The sequence below is a fragment of the Geotrypetes seraphini genome, chromosome 17 (genome assembly GCF_902459505.1).
Source record: "Geotrypetes seraphini chromosome 17, aGeoSer1.1, whole genome shotgun sequence".
Classification (NCBI taxonomy): Eukaryota; Metazoa; Chordata; class Amphibia; order Gymnophiona; family Dermophiidae; genus Geotrypetes; species Geotrypetes seraphini.
This window is the reverse complement of record NC_047100.1, coordinates 29,212,566-29,240,326: the sequence shown is the minus strand read 5'-3', so window position 1 is coordinate 29,240,326 and position 27,761 is coordinate 29,212,566. Positions and strand designations below refer to the sequence as shown.

General features: G+C 47.7%; 1 protein-coding gene across 3 annotated transcripts in view; it reads left to right on the top strand.

Annotated features, from left to right (window-relative positions):
• The window catches only part of FANCD2 (FA complementation group D2), a 319,297-nt gene extending 291,891 nt beyond the window's left edge, over nucleotides 1-27,406 (top strand). For 2 of the 3 annotated variants that reach the window (XM_033925761.1, XM_033925760.1), the window contains exons 39-43: nucleotides 6,115-6,189; nucleotides 7,036-7,110; nucleotides 8,233-8,379; nucleotides 18,225-18,311; nucleotides 27,051-27,406. In XM_033925761.1, coding sequence (XP_033781652.1) covers nucleotides 6,115-6,189; nucleotides 7,036-7,110; nucleotides 8,233-8,379; nucleotides 18,225-18,311; nucleotides 27,051-27,104 — 438 coding nt within the window. In that variant the 3' untranslated portion in view covers nucleotides 27,105-27,406. The remainder of the gene's footprint in view (nucleotides 1-6,114; nucleotides 6,190-7,035; nucleotides 7,111-8,232; nucleotides 8,380-18,224; nucleotides 18,312-27,050) is intronic. The other variant, XM_033925762.1, reaches the window with a different exon arrangement.
• Nucleotides 27,407-27,761: the final 355 nt, after the last annotated feature.

The following is a 27,761-nucleotide window of genomic DNA, read 5'->3' as shown; positions in this document are numbered from 1 at the left end:
GAACTGGCTCTTCTGTAGTTAACGACCCTATACACATAAGGGTACCTCACCATTTAAAGTGACTCTTGTTAGTGCTCAGAACCTTGAATAAGGTGGAAGAGCCACAAACCTGGGGTAAGCTCTAAATGTGACCTTCTTAGTCTTTCATAGCACTGCTGCAAGTCTTGAAATAGGATTCCGTACAATCGCTGTTGCTTCCGTTAGTCGTGAATCTGCAGAAGTGTGTCACTCTAAAACTCTCAACTCTTCCCCTCTTCAGTTTTTCCTTCTGCAAACAAACTCAGAAGGTGTGTGTTCTGGTCTGCTCTATATTATTTTCAGATATTTTTGCCATCTGTCTTCAAATTTTCCTCATGGCTTCGGTGTTCGAAGGTCCCCTTCTTGGGCTTACTCCGCTGAGGAAAGGACACAGTCCTGCGTAGTTGGGAAACAGCTTGCTCGGTGTCCCTTCAGGAGCTCAGGATCCGTTCCCCTGGAAGCTGGCTTGCCTGCTGATTGATCAGAGGCTTGAGCCCTCAGGGTATCAGGGAGCCGACTGCAAAGTTTCTCCCCCTGGTGCAAAGGTTAGAGCAATGGTCTAATATCTGGCAACTAAAATTCAATGCAAAGAAATGCAGAGTAATGCATTTGAGGTTTAGAAATCGGAAGGAGCCATATGTGCTAGGAGGTGAGAGGCTAATATGCACGGATGGGGAGAGGGACCTTGGAGCGACAAGGCGGTGGCTGTTGCCAGAAGGATGCTAATACATAGAGAGAGAGAGAAGCAGAAGCGTATCCAGTAGATTAAAAGCGATCCAGAGAAACGCGACAAAAATGTTAGGAAGTTTGCAACAAAAGACTATGAGGAGAGACTTGAAGCCCTGAATATGTGTACCCTAGAGGAAAAGAGGGATAGGGGAGATATGATTCAGATGTTCAAAATACTTGAAAGGTATTAACGTAGAGCAGGGGTGTCCAACCTGCGGCCCCGTGAAATATTTTGTGTGGCTCCGGTCGAGGGCGATGCAGTGTTTTCCTTTGCTGCCCCCGGGTGTTTGCCATCTTGCCCGCACGTAGAGCAAAATATTTTCCAGAGAATGGAAAATGGTAAAACTAGAAGGTATAATTTGAAGTTGAGGGGTGGTAGACTCAAGGGTAATGTTAAGAAATTTTTCTTTACAGAAAGTGTGGTTGATGCCTGGAATGCGCTCCCGGGGGAGACGGTGGAGAGGGAAATGGTGACAGTTCAAACAAGCATGGGATGAACACAGAGGATCTCTAATCAGAAAATAATGGGTATATATTGCAGGAAGGCCAGTACCGGGCAGACAGTTAGGACAGGCTGCGGAGGGCTTCGAAGGCTGGGATGGTTTAGTGAGCTTTGATAGAGACTCTAGAAGATAGAACCTAAACACACTACCGGACAGAGCTCTGGGTTTCTTGCCCAGAAATTAAACTGTTAATTTATAGAGCGTGTATGGTTGGGCAGACTGGATTGTTCTTTTATTTATAAAAAAAACTCACAACAAAATACAAATCACAGCAGTACAAAAATAAAAGCAGTCAGAAATACATATAATAAAGCTTAACCCCCCTCTTACCATCCCCTCCCTAACCCCAGATCCTACTTTTCCCTCTCTTGGAAACCTTCTCTGATCTAACGTTGTAATCCTTCTTCCATAACTCTTTTTGTAATCCGCTTTGAACCGAAAGGTAATGGCGGAATAGAAATCTGTAATGTAATGTAATATACAGAAAACCATAACCTATTCTATCCCCAACCTTCTGACTGCTAACAATCCCTCCTCAGCATAGCTAATACAAAGGAAAACTGTAACTAATCTCGAGATAACAAGCTGACTTAACCTGAATCTGGTTAGACCAAGCATCAATATAGCACCTTATTCATGGGGGCCGAAAGCACACCCCCTTCCATAGAGTCCGCCACTGAGCATCAGCACACCTGGCTCGCTCATTCTCTGCAACTTTGTAAATACCCTCAATAATGTCGCTGCAAACAGTCTCGGGCATCAGGAACTGCTGTCGAATGGATACTTGGCAACGTGCCATCCATAAATAAAACTTCATGACAGCCAAAATCAAGAACCCCCCCAAAAGACCTCTCTCCATAGACCCAATCAGCATAAGACAGGTGCCCAAAGTACTCATACCTAAACCCCAGCCTGCGTGCCACCCTTCTCCCCACCTCCAAAGTGAATGGACAAGAACACAGAAAATGATCCATGGTGTCCAGTTTTCCTTGGCATTACCCCTTGGGCAGTTCTTATCTGACAACGACCTGTACTTCAAATTAGCACGTACGTATAGCCTACTCTGAAAAGCCAACCAGACAATGTCAAAAAATTATGGGGGGGGGAGGGAAGACGTAGCATGGAGAGACGCCAGAGCACCTGCTGCCTCAAGGTCCCCGGACAATCTCTTAAGCTCGGAGCCACGATGAAGAATTGCTGCAGCACCCTTGTTACCCAGGTAGAACGGCCCTCCCTAACCTCCCCTGGAGTCACCCCCCATCTTTTGACCAGCCTTACTAACTCTACGAAGTGAGAAACTCCACGAGAGATCCCTACCACCCTCGCAACCACTCCCTCCACAAAGCTGGACCCCGATCCCTCAAACTCTCTACCCATTCCTCCCCCAGATTCCCGACCACTCCGTTCAAGTGAAATTGCATATATAGTGATGAAAAAACTAGAATGGGATTGATCATCCCCAGACCTCCCTGCTCCCTGTACAGATAAGTCACCCCTCCCCCACACACACACACTTTACCGGATTGAGGCGATTACCCCAGAGGCATTGAAAGAAGATGCTGCAGAGCGAAGCATACAAACATGGGGGCAACAAACACACTGAACCCACAAACAGAAAGAGGGGAACTAGGAACCTCTTGATCAGGCGGACCTTCTCTCTGAATGCCAACTTCCATCTCTTCCACCTTAGCCCGTCCCTTGCTCAACTGCTCTTCCCAGTTGGAACGGATGTACTCCTCTGAGGTCCCGTGAAATGTGATCCCAAGGATTTTAATCCGTTTCTCTGGAGGGAGAAACCCGCAGTCTCTGCTTAGAACCCAACCCTGCCCGCCCAGCCACAGTGAATGGCATTTGTCTTTGTTTATCTGGGCTCCTGTCGCCCTGGAATATTGACTTAGCTGATAATGAACCCACCAGACTTCCTCTGCCGAAGCCACGGTCAATGTCACATCGTCAGCGTACGCGATTGTGCGTAGCATGCTTCTACCCCCCATCTGCACCCCCCTTAATCCGCTTCTGAGCTGAAAACGCAGCAGTAAAGGATCGATGGCGAAGATATAGAGCGAGGGGCTAAGAGGGCACCCCTGCCTCACCCCGATCTTAATGGGAAACTCCGTCCCTCTCCAGCCGTTCACCAGGGGAAAAATCCTTGCCCTTTCATTCAGGACCTTCAGAATGTTGATAAACTCTTCCGGGATACCATAATGTGCCAGAACCTCCCACAGGTAAGGATGATGTACTCGATCGAAAGTCTTCTCTTGGTCTAAGCTAAACAACAGGTTCCCCCCTCCCCCTCCCCCCCGGAAGCGCTGCTACTTCTGTCGAAGACCTCCCGCACCGTCACTGCCGCTCTGATTACTCCCCTCCCCTGGATGCTACACATCTGTGTCAGTGAGAGCAGCTTTGGGGCCACTACCACAAGCCGCAAGAACAGTAGTTTGGCAATGAGCTTTCTGTCCATGTTCAACAGACAGATTGGCCTCCAATTTGACACCTTGGAGCCGTCCCTTCCTGTCTTGGCCAACAGAGTCAACACTGCCGCCTGCATCGAACCAGGTACGGACCCCTGCTTCCCGATCTTCTGGAACAACCAGATCAACACCGGAGCTAGTTGGTCCTGGAACTCTATGTAGAACTCTGAAGTGAGTCCGTTCGGACCGGGCATCGTTTTCTTTGATAGACCCGCGATAGCTGCCTTGACCTCATGCTCATTCAAGGGAACTTAATTCAATCGCCAGCACTGACCCAGCCGAGCTAGATTCTGCTCCAACTTGTCTCTCTTCACTGGCTGTCCTTGCTTTTCGTCCTGCAGGCTTGGGATTCACTGTCCACAACCCTTGCTCGTTGGCATTTTCATTTAAAGATCCTTGCTCTTGAATGCCTGTTCCCAAACACTATTTTTCCTGCACCACCATGCTTCCTGAAACAGACCAGGAGCTCAGATGGCTGGGCAATGGAAAGGAATCTGTATTTTCTTCTACCAGGTCTGCAGTTTCTTTATAGTTTTGCCTTTGGGTTATACTTTTTTTTTCTCCTCCGTCCCATACTTGGCTGGGAAGCAGCATTTGGTGTATCAGGAGATTCTGATAGCCCCAAACTCAAGAAAGGTGAAGCTCCTGCATACACTGGACTTTCCATTATCGGCCATTGCAGACCACCTGGGGCACTACTCTCCTTCTTTGGAACTGGCGGCTGGACTAGCTCATAGTCTTTAGCTAAGGTGGGAGCCATTTCCCCTTGAAGTCCACCTGTTCCAGCTTATAACTAACCTTCCTTGTGCAAGAAAATTAACTTTTCTTTTCTCTGTATCTGCTCCAGTCCCAGCCAGATTTTCACAAGGAGTGGATTCCAATGATTCAGGCACCACCGACAAGGGCAGTGACCCCTATGCAGCCATCTTTTCCCAGTTTCTGAATAGTTCACATATTGGGTTTGTCTTATCCCTGGTAATGGCAGTCATTTTATGAATACAAATGTCCGACTGCCTTCCCAACAACTGCTCCTCTTTGGTGTATTACATGCGCTGTTCTTTGTCTTGCACCAATTTTCTCAAAACTGTGACCATCTTTATCTTCCTCTGCAGCTCCTGAGACCTTCTCTCCAATTCACTCAGCAGTTTCACAGTCGGCACTGTCCTTGCAGCAGGATCCCCCAGCACCCTGCCCAAGGGCTTCTGCCTCCAACTCCTGTACCTCCACCACATCCTCAAACAAATCATCGTCAGACCACATCTCATCTTCCGATTCCTCAGAGCTGCCACAGGACAGGCCTGCCCTTGACCTATTCCTCTTCCACTTCCATGGACAACAGGGTTTGCTGGCCTACCTCCACTCCTTCCAGAGCCTGCTGAATTGTTGCCAGGAGGGGTTCCTCCATCTGCCTCCTTTGCACCTTCAGGGAACCTTCCTCCAGGAAAGACCCCACTATAGTCCAAGTTTCCAAGTTTATTATATAGTTTGATTAATCGCCTATTCAAAGTTCTAGACGATGTACAAATTGTTAAAAATATCTAAAATATGGGTAACATATTACACAAACATACAATATATCATATGGAACATTCTTATTCAAAGATTAAATCATTTGAGTTAAATAATTTATACATACAATATCGAGACAAAAGGAAAGTTATTTAGTCACCCCAAACTTCCGCCTTCCATCCTTTCTACATAAGAACATAAGAAGTTGCCACCGCTGAGTCAGACCAGAGGTCCATCTTGCTCAGCGGTCCGCTCCCGCGGCGGCCCATCAGGCCTAGTGCCTGAACAGTGGTCCCTGATTAATTTTGTAACTTACCTCTAATCCCATCCCTATAATCTACCTTTACTCTTATCTGTACCCCTCAATCCCTTTGTCTTCCAAGTACCTATCCAAAGCTTCTTTGAACCCCTGTAGCGTGCTCCTATTCCCTTTCTTCTTTTGAGGTGGGGGGAGGGAGTTATGGCTCCTACTAGTTACACTTAGTAGCTACTCGTGTGTGTAATTTGTTGTTCATTGTTAATCCTTTTTCTTTTATCATAAGTTACAGAGCAGAGCAGAATATGGTTTGTTGCTGGGAATATTTCCCTTGCCCCTTCTTCTCTTTTCTTGTTTTAGTGGAGTTTGATTGTTTTGGTACTAACTGAAGAGGGAGCTGTTCTCCCTCTGCAGAAGGGGGGAGGAGTTGAGAGTTTTGGAGTGACACTCTTCTGCAGATTCATGCCTAATGGTAAGCAACAAATAGAATACATAGGATTCTATTTGTTGCTTCCCATCAGAAAACAGATTACTTTACTAAAAAGACTGTTTGTCAGCTAATTGTGCTTACAGTTCTGAGGGCACCTGGATTTCTGTTCCTAACTTCCTTATTTTCCTTGTGTTGTAGTATGGCCGCCTGTTTATGGAAACCTTCCTGAAAATGGGAATGCCTCTCTTGGATTGCAGCTTTAAAAAGCATCGGGTGAGCATATTTACATAATCTTTTTCTGTCATGCTCCCCTCAAGGCCCTAACTGTAATTGAAGACTGCTCTGCTTTCTCCTTACATACCATAAGAACATAAGAGTTGCCATACTAGGACAGAGCGAAGAAGGTCCATCAAGCCAAATATCCTTCTTTCCAACCGTGGCCAATCCAGATCACAAATACCTGGCAAAATCCCAAAACAGTAAAACAGATGTTATGCTGCTCATCCAAGAAATAAACAGTTGATTTTCCCCAGTCCATCTGGAAATTATCCAAACCACATTATCTGACAATGAATTCCACCAGAGTTTAATTCCACGTTGATTGGAGAAATATTTTTTCCTGTTTGTTTTAAATGTATGAGAAGTTTGCCTTTTTTCCTTTCCCTCAGAAGGCACAGGAGTTGAGATTGAGCAGAACTGAGATCATTTGCTATGCAACACTGCTACTGGGCAAAAGTGGTATCACGTCTTGTCTCACTTTCTAGATAGTTCCTAAATTAAAAAAAAAGAAAAAGAAGCCTCCTGTTGTACAACCGGTTTCTTCATATTTTGGACTGATAAAAACCTGCTGCAAGTTTTGTTGTTGTTGCTGATAAATATCTCACACCCCCCTCCCCCCAAACTCATTTCCTCCATCAGGTCGTTATATGGATTCTAATTTTATGTTGTTATATGTCAAAATACAGCAAGTTTTTTTTGCTAAGAACCTTTGTATATAGCAAGACCTATTAATTGTTTGTTTTATTATTTTTAAACCCCATTATCTGCTTATATCCTAAGCGATTTACAAGTAAACATACACAGTGAAGGTCTTATATTTCGTTTTGGGGTATGTTTTAGGAAGATGTGCAGAGCTTACTGAAAACCTTGCAGCTGAGTACAAGGCAACTTCATCACATGTGTGGGCATTCCAAGGTAGGTGCTATGAAGCATTATTCACCTCTTTCCATAAGGGAGGGAAAGAAATAGAAGATGGTATGCATGGGCAGACTGGATAGACCATGTTTCTCTAGACACTTTAAGAAAAAAATATAGCACCATATTCCTGGTGAGTTTTTTTCTTGTATTGATTGATATCCAGTAAGGTTTTTGTTTTCTGCAGAGTGAGTAAGTTTCCCAGTCTAATTCAAAGATATCAGACTGACACTTCAACTTATTCATTCTCTCCTTCAAATCCTTGCTTAGGATCTCTACTGATGTGGCCATGTTTCACCCTCAGGCTGTGTCAGGGGCACAATAATATTTTGACTTAAGCTATAATGCGATGTGAAGCGGCAGTGATCTGCTCCTGCGCTCACAAGTATTCTGGAACCACCTGGTTGTCTCTTCTTTGTGATGCACAGAAAATAGCAACCACAAGGAACCAGCCCCAACCCCACAGTAGGCTTTTCAAAACCTGGACGGACCCCCGGGCATGTTCTCAAAAGGAGAACATGCCCTGGGAAATCCGGATGTCTTGTAACCCGAAAACAGATCTCCGTCAGCCAGCAGGTGTTACTCAAGCCTTAAAGCTCAGCTTACAATTGGTGCATACAATATCATGTCAACTCCCCTGTCCCCAGAACTCCTCACAGTTCCAGGTCGAAACCAAACACATGATCAATTGTCAGTTTATCAGACAGCTCAGCAAAAGGCCTTCTGCTAGTCTGACATACTTAATTATGAAATGAGGGTCCAGCCATTTTATAGAGAGAAAGGAAGAAATAATCCTTCTGCCCAGCTATCCCACTAAATCTGTCATCCTGCTATCCCCAGCCATAAAATGTGTGCAAATGTTGCTTTGATTGCCTTCTTCCTCCATACCTAGCTTGCCTCCCTGTTGCCACTGCAGAGAATACCTACTACAGATAAGCAACTTTGCTTTCTCAACGATCACTATGATTGCTAGAATGCTGTATTCAGCGCTTCCCTCTCAATCTTTGGAGTAGGTACCTGCTATCTGTTGCTAAATTATTCTCACATGAGGGAGGAGCAAGTGAAGGTGGATAGCACTGGTCAGCAAGACTTGGCTCTATAATCACACTGTTTGACCCTTAGATTAACCAGGACATGGGACTCACCACACACGTCCCACTGCTGAAAAAGACACTCGAGCTCTTTGTGTACCGTGTAAAAGCAATGCTAACCCTCAACAACTGCCAGGAGGCCTTCTGGCTGGGCAACCTCAAAAACAGGGATCTCCAGGTAAATGTTTTGCTTATATTTCATTCTCTCATTTTAAGTGAATTTATTGCTGTTGAAATGTGCCAGACTACAGCTCTAGCAAAGAATTCCTCAGTTTATTCACTGAATGGGTGAGATTCACGCGCACTGCTCTGACTCTCTCCCTATATATACTACTACTACTACTACTACTACTATATATATATATATATATATATATATATAGAGAGAGAGAGAGAGAGAGAGAGAGACTACTACTTATTTGCACTGTATATTAAAACATTCCAGAGACAGTCCCTGCTCAGTAGAGCTTATAATCTAGGGTTTTGTTTTTTTAAATTTATTTGGTTGATGTGCTATAAGAAATAAGAATTGTCATACTGGGATAAACCAAAGGTCCGTCATACCCAGTATCCTGTTTCAAACAGTGGCCAACCCCAGTCCAAAGTAGAGAGTTGCATGGAGACAGAAATCCTGCCCGTCTCCACCAGTATCCCACCTGTCCCCGCCCGTCCCTGCAAGAATCTCCTCTGTCCAAGCCCGTCCTTCCATAAAAGTTACCCGTCCACATAAAAAGCAGCAATTCTTTAGCACTCTCCAGACCAGTAGAGGTTAACTTTACGATTGGGTATATATCTAATCATGACCAGCAGGTGGAGACTGAAAACAAAACTTTGGGACAGTATATCCTAGCCCCTCCTCTCTATTTCCCTCAGTCTTCTTTCAGTCTCCAGCAGGTGTTGAGTGATCTGTACCCATCTCCCTTGGTAGGGCTGTTGGAATTTGTTTAGAGGTTTATTGTCCCTGTTTTTAGCCGGACGGAGCTTGGACGGACTCTGTTTGGGGGTTCGTCCGACCTCGGGGGTGTCAAACCCGGCGGGTCACGAGCGGGGTCCCTCCCCCCACTTCCTCCACCTCCCCATATTTTTTTAGAGGAGCCTCAGCAGTAAGCCTTGCCCCCTAAATCAAGCAAGGCATATTGCTTCGAGAGCCTGTGGAGTCTGTTCTGTGTAAAAAAAAAAAAAAAAAAAAAATCCTGAGGTAGTGCTGGTCTGGAGGGTTGTATCCCTTTAAGAAAACTGTATTTTACTGTATTTTTTCAACTAACCGGCACTTTTTTACAGCTAGGTCGCGTATGGAGCAATGAGCACTTCTAAAGGGAAAAAGTGCTCATTGTGCTCCAGACGCGAGGCACTCGCGGCCGGCCTGTGCAAGCGGTGTTCAGGCCGGTGCGGTGGAGGAGCTCCGTCGGCAGCGGCTGCAGGCGCCCAGAGCTCCCCGCCGATGGTGCCTCGCGAGTCGGCAGGGAACGGTGGAGAAGCCCGGTCTTCTCCGTCCGCCCACGGAGGGATTCCCCGAGCCGCCGACGGTCGGGTTTTAGAGGATTCCCTCTCAGCTGATATTTTGACAGCTGATGCCGGCTTGCCTGTTTTAGCGGCTGAGACTATTCAGGTCTCTCAGCCGCTGCAGGCTATGGAGGGAGCTGTTTTTGGCGGGAAAGACGCCATCTTCTCTGTCTGGCCCCTCCATTTTGTCTTCCACCTCAGGTGACCTTCCCCCTGTTTTGGCTAAGCAGGGGCAGGTTTCTGCTGGGTCCCCTGCTGTGGCAGGGAGTCCCTTGGGACCCTCGGGGGGTTTTTTCCCCTGAATTTTTCTTTTCATTATGCAAAGCCTATTTTCAGGCGGCTGGGGGTCCCGGTTGCGCCCAGGGGGTCTCGGGGGGTGGGGTTTCCTCCGCGCTCCCTGCGGCTTTGCCTCTCTCGTCTGACGTGACGTCCCCTCCGCCGCCTCTCTTGTCCAAGCGTCCGCGGGTGTCGTGGGACGAGGATTTGTGGTCGGAGGAACGTGTCGGTCTGGAGGAGGACCTGGACCCTTCTGAGGAATTCCAGGACCCTCTGGAGGGGACGGAAGCTGGCGGCGGGTTGTCGGGTTTCCCGTTCTCCAGTGACGAGGCGTCCGTGGTGCGCCTTTTTCAGAGAGATGAGCTGCCTGACCTTATTCAACAGGTTTCTTCGGCTCTGCGTTTTGAGGACGCGCCGCCGGAGACTCCGCGTGTGGGGGACCCTCTGTTACGAGGGATCCGTTCCGTTTCCCGCTCTTTTCCTATGCATCAGGATATTCGGGATATTATTCTTGAGCAGTGGAAAACGCCGGAGACGCCGTTTCGGCTGGCGCGCAGCATGGCTCGCCTGTATCCCATTCCTGAAGGGGATCGGGCTACGTTAGCTTCGCCAGTCGTGGATGCGGTGGTCTCGGCTATTTCCAAGCGGCATACCGTGCCTGTTGAGGGCGGTTCTGCCTTGCGGGACTCTGAGGAGCGCAAATTGGAGACCATCCTTAAACAAAATTTTCAAGTCTCTGCCTTTGGGGTCCAGGCGGCTATTTGTGGGGGACTGGTCGCTCGCGCCGTGTTTCGGTGGGCGGAGCGGGTCTTGGATCGAGAGTCTGACGACTGGTCTCTGGTGGATCAGGAGGTAGCGAAGATTGAGATGGCTGCCTCATTCCTCTCGGATGCTCTGTATGACTTGGTGCGGATCTCGGCTAAGTCCATGGCTTTTGGCGTGGCCGCAAGGCGTGTGTTGTGGCTGCGCGCTTGGGCGGCGGATGCTGCGTCCAAAGCTAAGCTTACTAAATTTCCCTTTCGGGGGTCGTTTTTATTTGGAGAGGACTTGGATAAGTTGATTCAGACTCTGTCGGACTCGAAAGTTCCCCGTTTGCCGGAGGACCGTGCCCGCCCGGCGTCTCGGGGTGGTGCGGCCCGGGGGCGTTTGCGGGAATTTCGCAAGTATCGCCCTGGGCGTGGGGCTGCTTCTTTCCAGTCTCCGGGGTTTTCCCGGGGTCGGTTCTTCCAGCGCATGCAGCCCTTTCGGGGGGCCCGTCGGGGGGCAGGGAACCCCTCCGCCGGTTCCCCCGCTTCCCGTCCTGCACAATGACGCCTTGCCGGCGCCCCCCCTTGGTTCCGGTGGGGGCCCGGCTGCGCGACTTTTTTCCCAAATGGGCCGAGATCACGTCCGATCAGTGGGTCCTGGAGGTGGTGCGGGACGGTTATGCCCTGGAGTTCGCCCGCTCTCTGCCGGATTTTTTCCTCGCTTCTCCGTGTCAGACTCCGGGGAAGACGCAGGCTTTTCGCCAGACCCTTCAGCGCTTGCTAGATCTCAGGGCAGTAGTTCCAGTGCCCCCCCCGGAGTGGGGCACGGGCAGGTACTCCATTTACTTTGTGGTGCCCAAGAAGGAGGGGACTTTTCGGCCCATCCTCGATTTGAAAGGGGTCAACAGGGCTCTCAAGGTTCCCTCTTTCCGTATGGAAACGCTGCGGTCGGTCATTCTGGCGGTTCAGCCGGGGGAGTTTCTCACTTCTCTCGATCTGACGGAGGCCTACTTGCATGTTCCTATTCGGACCTCTCATCAGCGTTTCCTGCGCTTTGCGATCTTGGGTCGGCACTATCAGTTCTGTGCGCTTCCCTTTGGGCTGGCCACGGCTCCCCGGACGTTCACCAAGGTGATGGTGGTCGTCGCGGCAGCCTTGCGGTCGGAGGGCATTCTGGTACACCCCTACCTGGACGACTGGTTAATTCGGGCCAAGTCGTTGCAGGAAAGCTCCCGGGTTACGACTCGGGTGGTGGAGTTTCTCCGGTCGCTGGGCTGGGTGGTCAACCTTTCCAAGAGTCGGTTGGTTCCGGCTCAGCGTCTGGAGTACCTCGGGGTGCTGTTCGACACCTCCTTGGGGAAGGTCTTCCTCCCAGAGGCCCGGGTGAGCAAATTGCAGTCTCAGATTCGCCTGCTTTTGGCGTCCCGGTGTCCTCGGGCGCGAGATTTCCTCCAGGTCCTGGGGTCGATGGCGGCGTCCCTGGACGTGGTGAGGTGGGCGCGGGCCCACATGCGTCCTCTCCAGTATGCTCTGCTCCGGAGGTGGTCTCCCCAGAGGCACGGGATGGATGTTCCGGTTCCCCTGCGAGGCTTGGCGCGCTGCAGTCTGCGTTGGTGGCTCCGGACCCCTCACCTAGTTCAGGGGGTGGGTCTGGATCTTCCGCAGTGGACGGTGCTCCTTACGGATGCGAGTCTCCTGGGTTGGGGGGCCCAGTGTCTGGGTCACTCAGCTCAGGGAACCTGGTCCACGGAGGAGGCCTCCTGGTCGATCAACGTGTTGGAGACCAGGGCGGTCCGGCTGGCGCTGTTGGCTTTCCACTCCCTTTTGTTGGGCAAGTCGGTCAGAGTCCTGTCGGACAATGCCACGGCGGTGGCTTATGTCAATCGTCAGGGGGGCACCAAGAGCACTCTGGTGGCGCAGGAGGCGGCTCGGCTCATGGTTTGGGCGGAGTCGCATCTTCTGGACCTCTCGGCCTCTCACATTGCCGGGGTAGAAAACGTTCAGGCGGACTTCCTCAGTCGTCACTTCTTGGATCCGGGAGAGTGGTGTCTCGGCGCCGAGGCGTTTCAGTTGCTAGTGCGTGCTTGGGGGCAGCCCCTGATGGATCTGATGGCTACAAGTGGCAACGCCAAAGTACCCCGCTTCTTCAGTCGTCGCAGGGACGGTCTGGCCGAGGGTCTGGATGCTCTGGTCCAACCGTGGCCAACGGAGGGGCTGTTGTATGTGTTCCCTCCTTGGCCATTAGTGGGCAGAGTACTGCTTCGCATTGTTCGCCATCCGGGGCTGGTGGTCTTGGTGGCTCCGGATTGGCCTCGTCGTCCGTGGTATGCGGATCTGGTGAGGCATCTGGTGGCGGATCCTCTTCCTCTGCCTCTCGAGTGCGATCTTCTGACGCAGGGTCCCATTCCCATGTTCGACCCGTCTCCCTTTTGTCTTACGGCTTGGCTCTTGAAAGGGGCCGCCTGAGTAAGAAGGGATATTCCGACAAGGTGATCTCTACACTTTTGGGGTCCCGGAGGCTTTCTACCTCTCGGGCTTATGTACGGGTTTGGCGTCTTTTTGAGGAATGGTGCCGAGCGCGGGGAGTGGTCTCCTTTCGCGCTTCTCTGCCTAACATTCTAGAGTTTTTGCAGGATGGCCTGGATAGGGGCCTGGCCTGGTCTTCTCTTCGGGTTCATCTGGCGGCCCTGTCGGCTTTTCGGGGGCTGGTGACAGGTCAGCGTTTGTCAGCCATTCCTGATGTGATTCGCTTTCTTAGGGCGGCCAAGTTGATCAGGCCTCCCATAAGGCCCTCGATTCCCTCTTGGGATCTCAATCTGGTTCTTTCTGTTCTAGTGCGCCCTCTTTTCGAGCCGTTGGATGGCTGTTCGTTGAAGGACCTTACGCTGAAGTCGGTCTTTTTGGTGGCCATTACTTCCGCTAGACGGGTGTCTGAGCTACAGGCTTTCTCTTGTAGGGCTCCCTTCCTGGAGTTTTCGAAGGAGCGGGTTGTTTTGCGGCCTGTTCCTTCCTTTCTGCCGAAGGTAGTTTCTCCTTTTCATGTCAATCAATCGGTGGTCCTCCCGGTCTTGGGTAGTCGGGAGGGTTCTTCTGAGCAACGACAGCTGCGCAAGTTGGATGTCGGTCGGGTCCTCCATGCTTATGTGCAGCGGACCCGGGATTTTCGGAGCTCCGATCATCTCTTTGTGCTTCTGGCGGGTCCTCGTCGGGGGGCTGGCGCTTCTAAGGCTACTATTGCGCGTTGGATCAAGGAGATGATTGCTTCCGCTTATCTTCTGAGTCAGAAGCCGGTTCCGGAGTTTCTCAAGGCTCATTCCACTAGGGGTCAGGCGGCTTCTTGGGCTGAGTCGTCGCTCGTGCCTCCGGTGGATATTTGTAAGGCTGCGGTTTGGTCCTCCTTGCATTCATTTGTTCGGCATTATCGGGTAGATGTTCAGGCGCGTCGGGACGCGGTGTTCGGTGAGCGTGTTCTGGTATCGGCCCTTCGGGGGTCCCGCCCGTGAGAGGGACTGCTTTGGTACGTCCCAATCGTAAAGTTAACCTCTACTGGTCTGGAGAGTGCTAAAGAAGGAGAAATTAGGTTCTTACCTGCTAATTTACTTTCTTTTAGCTTCTCCAGACCAGTAGAGGTCCCCACCCTGTCTGTTGTTGTTGTTGTTGGGGCTGTTGCGCGGGCAGTTTTTGGTTTTTGCTGCGGGTTCTAGTATTTTTCTAGGGCCGGGGAGAATTGAAGAACAGCGGCTGTGGCTCGGCTGGCTTAGCTGGCGAGCTGTGGGGACCTTATTCCTTCGGGAATTTCTCCTCTGCATTTTCCAACAGCATTTTTGGGTATGTTATTTGTTACTCCTTTCGGAGTATTGTTTTTTCTCTCTGTTGTTTTCCAGTTCTTGGTTCTGCTTGGCTATTCGGCAGACTGAGGGAAATAGAGAGGAGGGGCTAGGATATACTGTCCCAAAGTTTTGTTTTCAGTCTCCACCTGCTGGTCATGATTAGATATATACCCAATCGTAAAGTTAACCTCTACTGGTCTGGAGAAGCTAAAAGAAAGTAAATTAGCAGGTAAGAACCTAATTTCTCCTTACTTCTGAACAGAAATAAGAGAAGCATACATCACCGTAAAGAATTAGAATAGACATTAGGTCATGTGACTGTAGGGATGACCATTTCTTGTTAAAAAAAAAATAATAGAGTTGGATTTTTTGGCAATATAAAGCTCATATCTTAGAGCAAACAAATATGGTCCCATCTTATGCGAGGTCCTTCCTAGATCCACAAATGATTTTGAATGCAGTAATGAGTAAAGAATCAAACAATACAGTGAGGGATTAGAGAAACTGGGCCTCTTCTCCCTTGAAAAGAAGAGACTGAAAGGGTGACATGATCGAAACATTCAAGATAATGAAGGGAATAGACTTAGTAGATTAAGACAGGTTGTTCACTCTCTCCAAGGTAGAGAGAACACTCTCTAAAGTTAAAAGAGGATAGATTCCGTACAAACATAAGGAAGTTCTTCTTCACCCAGAGAGTGGTAGAAAATTGGAACGCTCTTCTGGAGGCTGTTATAGGAAAAAACACCCTCCAGGGATTCAAGACAAAGTTAGATGAGTTCCTGCTGAACCAAAACGTATGCAGGTAAGGCTAGACTCGGAGCATTGATCTTTGACCTCAGGGCCGCCATGTGAGCGGACCGCTGGGCACGATGGACCACTGGTCTGACCCAGCAGTGGCAATTCTTATATTCTTATGAAGCAGAATTGAGTGAGGCACTTTTCAGGACAATAGTTGCATAAGAAAAATGTGCCAAAACTGAACTAGAAACCCCAAAACAATCTCAGCAAGTATTTCATTTTATACTAAACACAATTGGTGGCATAACCATGAAAGGAGTGGGCTGGGCCTCCAACTTTGAGCTTAGCCCCCCTCAAAATGAACATCTCCCTTGCTGTAACTGGTGGGACATTTTGTTTTTCTCTCATCTTGGTCCCAGTTTCTGCTTTTGCCTATCTTCTACTAATTCTCTTTCTAGGCCTTTGGAACCCCGGTTCCATCCCTGTGGGAGTCCTGTAGACCTGGAGGGGATACCCATGGGAGTCCCATAGATTGGTGGGGGGATCCCTGCAGAATTCCCGCAATTCCCATTCCCGTGCAGACCCATGTAATCCAAAGTACCTAGCTAGATCCCAAGTAGTAAAACATTTTATGCTGCTTATCCTAGGAATAAGCAATGGATTTCTCCAAGCCATCTCAATAATGGCCTATGGACTTCTCTTTTAGGAAATTAGCAAAACATTTTTTTTAAACCCTGCTAAGCTAACCGATTTCACCACATTCTCCGGCAACGAATTCCAGAATTTACACATTGTGTGAAGAAATATTTTCTCTTGTTTGTTTTAAATCTACTACATAGTAGTTTCATCGCATGCCCCTCCCCCCCAGTCCTAGTATTTTTGGAAAGAATAAACAAGTGATTCAAATTTACCCTTTCCACTCTACTCAGTATCTTATAGATCTCTGTTATATCACCCCTGAGCCATCTCTTCTTCAAGCTGAAGAGCCTTAGCCGCTTTAGCGAAGTTGTTCCGTCCCTTTTATCATTTTTGTCTCCTGTCTAATTCTACTATATTCTAATTCTAATTTGTCACCTTTTCTAATTCTACTATATGTTTTTTGAGATAGTGATGAGAATTATACACAGTATTCAAGATGTGACTGTGCCATAGTGAGATACAAGGGCATTATAACATTTTCATCTTTATTTTCCATTCCTTTCCTGATCATTCCTGACATTCTATTTGCTTTCTTAGCCGCTGTTCCACGTATTCTCAACTATGACACCTAGATCCTTTTCCTGGGCAGTGATTCCTAACATGGAACCCTACATCACTTACCATATAAACTAAGAAAACATTTTACTCCCCCCTCTCCCTTCGTACGGAAAAATGTTAAGTTCCCTCCCTCCCTGCTGTAGAATCAATGTGCACCCCCTTCCTCCTTCCCTCCCTCTAAGAAGCAACTTAAGGCCTCCCCCCAGGCCTACCTTAAATCATGAGATTTGAAGTCACGAATTACCACAAATTACCTATGCTGCTTCTTTGAGGAAGGGAGGGGGCGTGCATTGATTCTACAGCAGGGAAGGCGGGAGAGAGAGAGGGCGCACATTCATTCCACAGCAAGGAGAAAGGTGGGAGATGCACATTGATTCTACAGCAGGGATGGAGGGAGGAAAGAAAGGGGCGCATGGTGATTCTATAGCCGGCTGACTGCTGGGACAGGACCCACCTCATGAGATGGAGGGATCGCTCCTGTCCTGACTTGGCTCACCACATCACTGGACCACCTAGATTTAAGATGGACCCGAATATAAACCAAGACCCACATTTTTGGGCCCCCAAATCTCGGTTTATATTTTAGTATATACAGTAACTATAGTTCAGGCGCCTCTTTCCCACATGTATCACATTGCACTTGCTCACATCATCTGCCATTTTGATGTCCGGTCTCACAAGTCCTCTTGCAATTTTGAACAACTTCATGTCATCAGCAAATCTAATTAGCTTACTAGTTATTTCTATTTCATTGATAAAAATGTTAAAAAGCAGTGTTTTTTTTGTAAGTTCTTGTTGTAATACATCTTGTTGTAATACATCTTGGATAATTCTTTTGTAATCCGCCTTGAACTGCAAGGTAATGGCGGAATAGAAATCCCTAAGGTAATGTAATGTAATGTAATCTTTTGGCAGGTAAATAACCACCTGTGATGCTGAAAGCCCATTTTATCAAAAATATGTTGTCTTCTTAGGCAGATTGTAATGCAGCTTCCCCTTTGAACATTTTATAAGGCAGTAACTTGGTCTTTCTTCTCTTCGTACCTATGTTAAGTATTATTGCGTTTCTACTGCTTTGGTATTTGAATACTGAATTATTTGAGCTGCGCAGGATCCTTTATAAGGCACAGCACAATTCTGTACTCTTTCTATAACTTTTGATTGAAGGGAAAACTACCCACAAGTTCCTGGACTGGTCTGGTGTGACTACAGGAAAGGAAATTAACAGATAGGGAACTAAGTTCACCTCTGCTGATGCCACCCTATCATCTCTTTATTGTTAAAGCAGAAGTTGTTGGGTAAGTCCTAAGCTTAGTGGAAATGCTTGTGCGGTATAAAAATAAAGATTTATGTTATGTTATTAGCAGTTGATGAGCACAGGGCCTGAGAGGGGAGTGTTGGAGACCCAGAATTAAAGAATGAAACGGTGACAGAATTCATCACCGTTCCGTCCCCGTGGATAACCACAGGAAACCATCCAGGACTGAGGTTGAGATATCTAGACACAAAAGAATGACATGGGATGGTTTCCTGTGATTATCCGCAGGGATGGGAGCTGTCACCGTGTCATTCTCTAAGTCCCAGATACAAATTTTTTTTCTTACACTATTAACCGTATTATTTCTTACACTATTATCAACTCATTTTATTGACAATTGTGTTTTATTATTTAGGGAGAGGAGATTCTGTCTCAGGTATCCCAGAGAAATGAAACTGATGAGGAGCAAGAGTCCCAGCGCCCCATGGAAGATACAGAAGAGGTATTTCTATACCCTACAGTACTTAGTGGAGGGCGGGTGGGGGAAGGGGGCTTAATTCAGTACATTCTACCCTTTGGAAAGTTCTTCTTAATGTTTTATCTTAATTAACTGGTGCACATTTGTGAAACAATACTCATCCTCAAGTTTTTCTGTAGGAGAAAGTTCCACATTACTAAAACTTTGGATTTTTGTTTTCATATTCTTTAGCACTCTCCAGACCAGTAGAGGTTAATCTTTAAGAGTAGGTATATATCCAATCATGACCAGCAGGTGGAGACTGAAAAAAGACTGTGGAATAGTACATAAGAGATACCTATCAGTCTTCTTTCAGTCTCTAGCAGGTGTTAAGTGAGCTGTACCCATCTCCCTTGGTAGGGCTGTTGGAATTTGTTTAGGGGTTTTCAGGTCTCTGTTTTTTGGCTGGATTGAGCTTGGGTGGGCCCTGTTTGGGGGTCCGTCTGACCTCAGGGGTGTCAAACCCAGCGGTTCTCGAGCGGGGTCCCTTCCCCCACTTCCTCCATCTCAGCAGTAAGCCTTGCCCCCTAAATCAAGCAAGGCATATTGCTTTGAGAGCCTGTGGAGTCTGTTCTGTGCAAAAAAACCAAAAATCCTGAGGTAGTGCTGGTCTGAAGGGTTGTTTCCCTTTAAAAAATTACTGAATTTTTCATCTAATGGGCACTTTATTTCTAGCTAGGTTGCATGTGAGCAATGAACACTTCTCAAGGGAAAAAGTGCTCATTGTGCTTCAGACGCGAGGCACTCGCAGCCGGCCTGTGCAAGCGGTGTTCAGGCTGGTGCGGTGGAGGAGCTCCGTCAGCAGCGGCTGCAGGTGCCCAGAGCTCCCCGCCGATAGTGTCTCGCGAGTCGGCTAGGAACAGTGGGGGAGGCCCAGTCTTCTTCCACTACCCACGGAGGGATTCCCTTGACCGCCGACGGTCAGGGTACAAAGGATTCCCTCTCAGCTGATTTTTTTAACAGCTGATGCCAGCTTGCCTGATTTAGCGGCTGGGACTGTTCAGTCTTCCCAGCTGTTACAGGCCCTGGAGGGAGCATTTTTGGCAGGAACTTTGTCATTGTCTCAGTCTGGCCCCTCCATTTTGTCTGCAACCTCAGGTGGCCTTCCCCCTGTATTAGAAAAACAGGGACAGGTTTCTGCTGGGTCCCCTGCTGTGACAGGGAGTCCCTTGGGACCCCCGGAGGGTTTTTCCCCTATTTTCATTGTTTTCTTTATGCAGAGCCTATTTTCAGGCGGCTGGGGGTCCACGTGTGCACCCAGAGGGTTTCAGGGAGTGAGGTTTCCTCCGCACCCCCTGTGGCTTTGCCTCCCTTTTCTCCTATGGCGTCCCCTCCTCCTCCTTCCTCATCCAAGTGCCAGCGGGTGACTTGGGATGAGAATTTGTGATCTGAGGAACGTGTCGGGTTGGATGAGGACCTGGACCCTTTTGAGGATTTCCAGGACCCTCTCGAGGGGACGACCGCTGGCGGCGGGTTGTCGGGTTTCCCGCCCTCTGGTGAAGAGGCGTCCATGGTGTGCCTTTTTCAGAGGGATGAGCTACTGGACCTGATTCAACAGGTCTCGGTGCTGCGTTTTGAGGATGCGCCACCGGAGGCTCTGTATGTGGGGGACCCTCTGCTTAGGGGGATCCGTACTGTTTCCCACTCTTTTCCTATGCATCAGGATATGCGGGATATTGTACTGGCACAGTGGAAAACGCCGGAGGCACCGTTTCGGTTAGCGCGCCATGGCTCATTTGTATCCCATCCCGGAGGGAGATTGGGCTACTTTAAAGTCGCCAGTGGTTGAAGCGGTGGTCTCAGCATACTGTGCCTGTTGAGGGTGGTTCGGCATTACGGGACTCTGAGGAGTGTAAGTTGGAGGCCATGCTTAAGCAGAATTTTCAGGTCTCTGCTTTAGGGGTCCAGGTGGCTATTGGGGGGGGGGGGGCTGTGGCTCACGCTGTGTTTCGGTGGGCTGAGCATGTCCTTGATCGTGAGTCTGAAGACTAGTCCTTGGATCAGGAAGTGGCAAAGATTGATATGGCGGCCTTGTTCCTCTCGGACGCTCTTTATGACTTGGTGCGGATCTCGGCTAAGACTATGGCTTTTGGTGTGGCCGTGTGGCGTACTTTGTAGCTTCATGCTTGGTCGGCAGATACCGTGTCCAAAACTAAGCTTAATAAATTTCCCTTTAGGGGGTCTTTTTTGTTTGGAGAGGACTTAGATAAGTTGCTTCAGACTCTGATGGACTCTAAGGTTCCCCGCCTGCCTGAGGACCGTGCCCACCCGGCGTCTCGGGGTGGCACTGCCCATGGGCATCTGCGGGAGTTCTGCAAGTATTGCCCTGGGCACGGGGCTGCTTCTTTCCAGGCTTTGGGAGTTTTCCCGGGGTCGGTTTTATCAGCGCATGCGGTCATTTTGGGTGGGCCCATCGGGGGACTGGGAATCCCTCCACCGGTTCCCCTGCTGCCCGTCCTGCACAATGACTCGTTGCCGGCGCCCCCTTTGGTTCCAGTGGTACCCGGCTGCGTGACTTTTTTCCCCCAGTGGGCCAAGATCACATCCGATCAGTGGGTCCTAGAGATGGTGCGAGACGGTTATGCTCTGGAGTTTTCCTGCTCTCTGCCGGATCTTTTCCTAGCTTCTCCATGTCAGGCGGCATGGAAGACACAGGCCTTTCACCAGACCCTTCAGCACTTGCTAGATCTCAAAGCAGTTTCAGTGCCCCCTCAGGAGTGAGGCACCGGCAGGTACTCGATTTACTGTGTGGTGCCCAAGGAGGGGACCTTTCGGCCCATCCTGGATTTGAAAGGGATCAACAGGGCTCTCAAAATTCCCTCTTTTCACATGGAAACACTGAGGTCTGTCATTCTGGCGGTTCAGCCGGGGAGTTCCTGACTTCTCTCGATCTGACGGAGGCCTACTTGCATGTTCCCATTCAGGCCTCTCTTCAGCGCTTCCTTCGCTTTGTGATCTTGGGTCAGCACTTCCAGTTCTGTGCGCTTCCTTTTGGCCTGGCCACTGCTTCCGGGGATGGTGGTCATTGCGGTGGCGGCCTTGCGGTCAGATGGCATTCTGGTGCACCCCTACCTGGACGACTAGTTGATTCGGGCGAAGTCATTACAGGAGAGCAACCGGGTTACGGCTCGGGTGGTGGAATTTCTCTAGTCGCTGGGCTGGGTGGTCAACCTTTCCAAGAGTCGGCTGGTCCCAGCTCAGTGTCTGGAGTACCTTGGGGTTCTGTTCGACACCTCCTTGGGGAAGGTCTTCCTTCCAGAAACCCGGGTAAGCAAATTGTACTCTCAGATTCGCCTACTTATGGCATCCCGGTGTTCTCGGGCGCAGGATTTCCTGCAAGTCTTGAGGTCGATGGCGGCGTCCCTGGACATAATAAGATGGGCGTGGGCCCACATGCGTCTTCTTCAGTATGCTCTGCTCCGGAGGTGGTCACCCCAGAGGTGGTGTTCGATGAGCGTGTTCTGGTGTCGGCCTTTTGGGGGTCTCGCCTGTGATGGGGACTGCTTTGATACGTCCCACTCATAAAGATAAACCTCTACTGATCTGGAGAGTGCTAAATAAGGAGAAATCATGTTCTTATCAGCTAATTTACTTTCTTTTAGTTTCTCCAGACCAGTAGAGGTCCCCACCCTCTCTGTTATTGTGTCTGTTGTTGTATTGTTGGGGGCTGTTGCGCGGGCAGTTTTGTTTTTTGCTGTGGGTTCTAGTATTTTTCTAGGGTGGAGGAGAATTAAAGAACAGCGGCTATGGCTCAGCTGGCTTAGTTGGCAAGCTGTGGGGACATTTTCTTTCTGGTATCTCTCCTCTGCATTTTCCAACAGCATTTAGGTATGTTCGTTATTACTCCTGTTCAGAGTATTGTTTATTTCTGTTTCCAGTTTTTGGTTCTGCTTGGCTATTCAGCTGACTGATAGGAATAGGGAAAGGTATCTCTTTTATGTACTATTCCACAGGTTTGTTTTCAGTCTCCACCTGCTGGTCATGATTGGATATATACCCACTCGTAAAGATTAACCTCTACTGGTCTGGAGAAGCTAAAAGAAAGTAAATTAGCAGGTAAGAACCTAATTTCTCCATTACACGCACGCTGCTCTCTTACTCTGCTTCTCTTCTATCCGTGCGTCTTTTTTCTTTTTAATAAAAGTTTGCTGCTCTCTTACTCTGCTTCTCCTCTCTCTTTAATACATGCATGCTGCTCATTTACTCTGATTCTCTCTTTATTACACACATGCTGCTCGCTTACTCTGCTTCTCTTCTCTTTATTACATGCATCCTCCTCTCTTGCTGCTTCTCTTCTCTTTATTACACGCACGCTGCTCTCTTACTCTACTTCTCTTCTCTCTTTATTACACCCATGTTGCTCTTTTACTCTGCTTCTCTTCTCTATTACATGCACGCTGCTCTCTTACTCTGCTTCTCTTCTCTCTTTATTACACACACGCTGCTCTCTTACTCTGCTTCTCTTCTCTCTTTATTACACACACGCTGCTCTCTTACTCTGCTTCTCTTCTCTCTTTATTACACACACGCTGCTCTCTTACTCTGCTTCTCTTCTCTCTTTATTACACACACGCTGCTCTCTTACTCTGCTTCTCTTCTCTCTTTATTACACGCATGCTGCTCTCTTTGCTTCTCTTCTCTATTACACACACGCTGCTCTCTTACTCTGCTTCTCTTCTCTCTTTATTACACACACGCTGCTTTCTTACTCTGCTTCTCTTCTCTCTTTATTACACATACACTGCTCTCTTACTCTGCTTCTCTGCTCTCTTACTCTGCTTCTCTTCTCTCTTTATTACACGCACGCTGCTCTCTTACTCTGCTTCTCTGCTCTCTTACTCTGCTTCTCTTCTCTCTTTATTACACACACGCTGCTCTCTTACTCTGCTTCTCTTCTCTCTTTATTACACACACGCTGCTCTCTTATCCGGCTTCTCTTCTCTCTTTATTACACACACGCTGCTTTCTTACTCTGCTTCTCTTCTCTCTTTATTACACATACACTGCTCTCTTACTCCGCTTCTCTTCTCTCTTTATTACACGCACGCTGCTCTCTTACTCCGCTTCTCTTCTCTCTTTATTACACGCACGCTGCTCTCTTACTCCGCTTCTCTTCTCTCTTTATTACACGCACGCTGCTCTCTTACTCTGCTTCTCTTCTCTCTTTATTACACATACGCTGCTCTCTTACTCCGCTTCTCTTCTCTCTTTATTACACATACACTGCTCTCTTACTCTGCTTCTCTTCTCTCTTTATTACACACACACTGCTCTCTTACTCTGCTTCTCTTCTCTCTTTATTACACATACACTGCTCTCTTACTCTGCTTCTCTTCTCTCTTTATTACACGCACGCTGCTCTCTTACTCTGCTTCTCTTCTCTCTTTATTACACACACACTGCTCTCTTACTCTGCTTCTCTTCTCTCTTTATTACACACACGCTGCTCTCTTACTCTGCTTCTCTTCTCTCTTTATTACACGTACGCTGCTCTCTTACTCTGCTTCTCTTCTCTCTTTATTACACACACACTGCTCTCTTACTCTGCTTCTCTTCTCTCTTTATTACACACACACTGCTCTCTTACTCTGCTTCTCTTCTCTCTTTATTACACACACACTGCTCTCTTACTCTGCTTCTCTTCTCTCTTTATTACACACACTGCTCTCTTACTCTGCTTCTCTTCTCTCTTTATTACACATACACTGCTCTCTTACTCTGCTTCTCTTCTCTCTTTATTACACATACACTGCTCTCTTACTCTGCTTCTCTTCTCTCTTTATTACACGCATGCTGCTCTCTTACTCTGCTTCTCTTCTCTCTTTATTACATATACATTGCTCTCTTACTCTGCTTCTCTTCTCTCTTTATTACACACACACTGCTCTCTTACTCTGCTTCTCTTCTCTCTTTATTACACGCACGCTGCTTTCTTACTCTGCTTCTCTTCTCTCTTTATTACACATACACTGCTCTCTTACTCTGCTTCTCTTCTCTCTTTATTACACATACACTGCTCTCTTACTCTGCTTCTCTTCTCTCTTTATTACACATACACTGCTCTCTTACTCTGCTTCTCTTCTCTCTTTATTACACATACACTGCTCTCTTACTCTGCTTCTCTTCTCTCTTTATTACATGCATGCTTCTCAGGATTAGGAATTAACTTTAATAAATTGGAGGCACTGGCAGTTTCTCCTTCCTTCCCAGTTAAGTGGTCGGCAGGCAATCTAAAATAGTTGGGTGTTTATCTGCATTGGCGGGTGTTTATCTGCATTGGCATCCCCATGTCCTTAGAAATGTCACTGAGAAACTAGATCATACATTATGTCAAAGTGGCGATGGCTGCTGATTTGGTTTTGGGACGTGTAGCATTGACTTAAGATGGTGTTGCCTAAGGTGTTATATTCCATACAGATGCTGCACCTGTGGGTGTGGTATAGAGATGTTGTCGCATATCGTGGCATTATATCTTCCTTTTCTATGGCGGGGTCGTAGATTACATATTGGTTTTCATAAACTAACCCAAAACAGATCCAAAGGGGAGGAGGTGCGGCTTCCAGACTTGCGATTATACAATGTGGCGGTTTTGCTGTGCTGGCTTCTTGAGCTCGTCCCTATACAGTATTTTCCGCCTTGCATGTGCGTGATTGGCAGATCAGGTTGACTCAAATGTACACATTGAAAAAAGCTTGGGACTGGTGCAGAAGTTTTATTGGCCAGGCCTGTGGTACTTCTCACTTTGCTGAATTCATGGGTTAAACCCAGCTTTTCTGGCTGGCCTAGCTGGGTCTGTCTTTGAAGGCTGAGGACGATCTAGTTGTCGGTTTATAGGTCAGCTGACCACGGCGGACAGTGGTTCTGTTCTCTCTTTTTCCGAATGTCAGACTGCCTGGCGAATCCCTAGCAATCACTCTTTTGCATACATGCAGGCTTGCCACTATGTATTATCTTTAGGCCGGGGGTAACATAGTTTCCCTTTCTTCACAGAGTTGGATCATCTTTTTATGGGCACTCCCGTATGGAATGGCATGGGATAGGACTGGTGCCCTGCATTGTATTTTTCCATCCTGGTGCAATTTTGGAACACTACCTTAAGAGAGGAAATAAACCCCCATCCAAACAAAGTTAGTTTTTAAAAAATGTAGAATCTTTGCTTTTGAATGAGCCTTCTCTATACCCATCTTAATATTAAACTGTACCATGCAGTGATCGTTGGATGCCAGATGATCATCCACTGTAACATCAGAAACACTTTCCCCGTTTGTAAGCACTAAGTCCAGTATGAGCCCATCCATTACCAACTGCTGGAACAGTTCTCCTTGTAGAGAATCCAGGATCTCCCTACTTCTAGAAGACCCCGCAATAGGGATACCACAATCAACATCCTATTAGTAAGACTTCCCCTTTTATAATTGTGTATGGTATTGCTCCAATTTATATGATTGATAGATTCCTCATAGAAGAGGATCACACGCTTTGTTTATTTTTCATCGGTTCAAGGATGTAAGAGTAAGAAATCTTTGGAACATACATTATTAGCATTCCAGGACTGGAAGAGCATCACCAGCGGGGTGCCGCAGGGCTCAGTGCTTGGACCTGTGCTCTTTAACATCTTTATAAATGATCTGGACATAGGAATGACAAGCAAGGTGATTAAATTTGCGGACGATACGAAGTTATTCAGAGTAGTGAAGACCGAAGGGGGACTGCAAAGATCAGCAACGTGACATAATCAGGCTCAAGGAATGGGCATCGACATGGCAAATGAGGTTTAACGTGGATAAGTGTCGGTAACAAAAATCTCATGCATGAATACAGGATGTACTTGGAGAGACCTCCCAGGAAAGGGACTTGGGAGTTCTGATCGACAAGTCGATGAAGCCGTCCACGTAATGTGCGGTGGCGGCGAAAAGGGCGAACAGAATGCTAGGAATGATAAAGAAGGAGATCACAAACAGATCGGAGAAGGTTATCATGCCACTGTACCGGGCCATGGTGTGCCCTCACCTGGAGTACTGCGTCCAGCACTGGTCGCTGTACATGAAAAAGGACACGGTAGTACTCGAAAGGGTCCAGAGAAGAGTGACTAAGATGGTTAAGGGGTTGGAAGAACTGCCGTACAGCGAAAGATTAGAGAAACTGGGCCTCTTCTCCCTCGAATAGAGGAGATTGAGAGGGGACATGATCGAAACATTCAAGGTACTGAAGGGAATAGACTTGGTAGATAAGGACAGGTTGTTCACCCTTTCCAAGGAAGAAGAACAAGAGGGCACTCTCTAAAGTTGAAAGGGGACAGATTCCGTACAAACGCAAGGAAGTTCTTCTTCACCCAGAGAGTGGTAGAAAATTGGAACAATCTTCCAGAGTCTGTTAAAGGGGAAAACACTCTCCAGGGATTCAAGACAAAGTTAGACAAGGGAATTTCGACCGTTGTTGCGTAGCGCTTGTTCTTAAAAACACGTACAATAAAAACTTAATAAGGGGATAGAGAACGACACGGGGACACTATACACTTTTTCACTGGCCGTTCCAGGTTCTATGGATGACATCACCCAATGTGAGAATATCTGCCTGCTGTCCTCGGATAACACCTGTTACAGGTAAGTAAGTTACAGGTTAGTGGCCTTGATTTTCCTATCAAATGTACATCAGATTTCTGTGTCTGGGCCTTGCGGTCAGGCTGAAAGATTAATTCATTGCACCTTTCTTTTCTTTTCACAGCAGCAAGATGAAGATGGAGAAGATAATGAAGAGAGTGACAGAGATTCAGCTTAGAACTAATAGAACTCTCTAGCATCTCTTCTAGATACACACCACAATTAAACTATTATTATTAATTGCGCAATACAACAGCAGTCACCAGAGCAGCAAGAGGCCTATGAAGGATGTGGAGCAACATTTTTAAAATCATAAACCAAACTTCTTTGTCCAAAAGGATTTTTTTTCTCTATTTGTTCAAATCCCAGCTATCCGCATTAGAGCGAGACTGAGAATATGTTGGCCAAAATGGGAGCCAAAATTAAAAGGCTAGTTTAAAAAATAAAATAAAATTTGTTGGTTCCATTGCTTTCACAGAATGATGTGCCTGATCTGAGTTTCTTTGAGTTATTTATTTTGGAAAGTAAAACAGGGTAGAGGTGGGAGATACAACAATTTATTATTTCTATAGTGCTACCAGACACATACAGTGCTGCACATGGTACATGTAAGAGACAATCCCTGCTCTGAAGAGCTTATGATCTAATTATAACACATACAGGACAAAAGGGGGCCTGATGAGGTGGAATCACATAGGACAAAGGAGAATTTGAACTTAGTGCTCAAAAAGGGAATTGGAGGGGGCTGAAGAGGTGGTAGGGGACTACTGAGAGGATGACAGACAAACAGTTGGAACGGTTAGGATTTTAAACGCAGCTTAAAATAAGTGGGCTT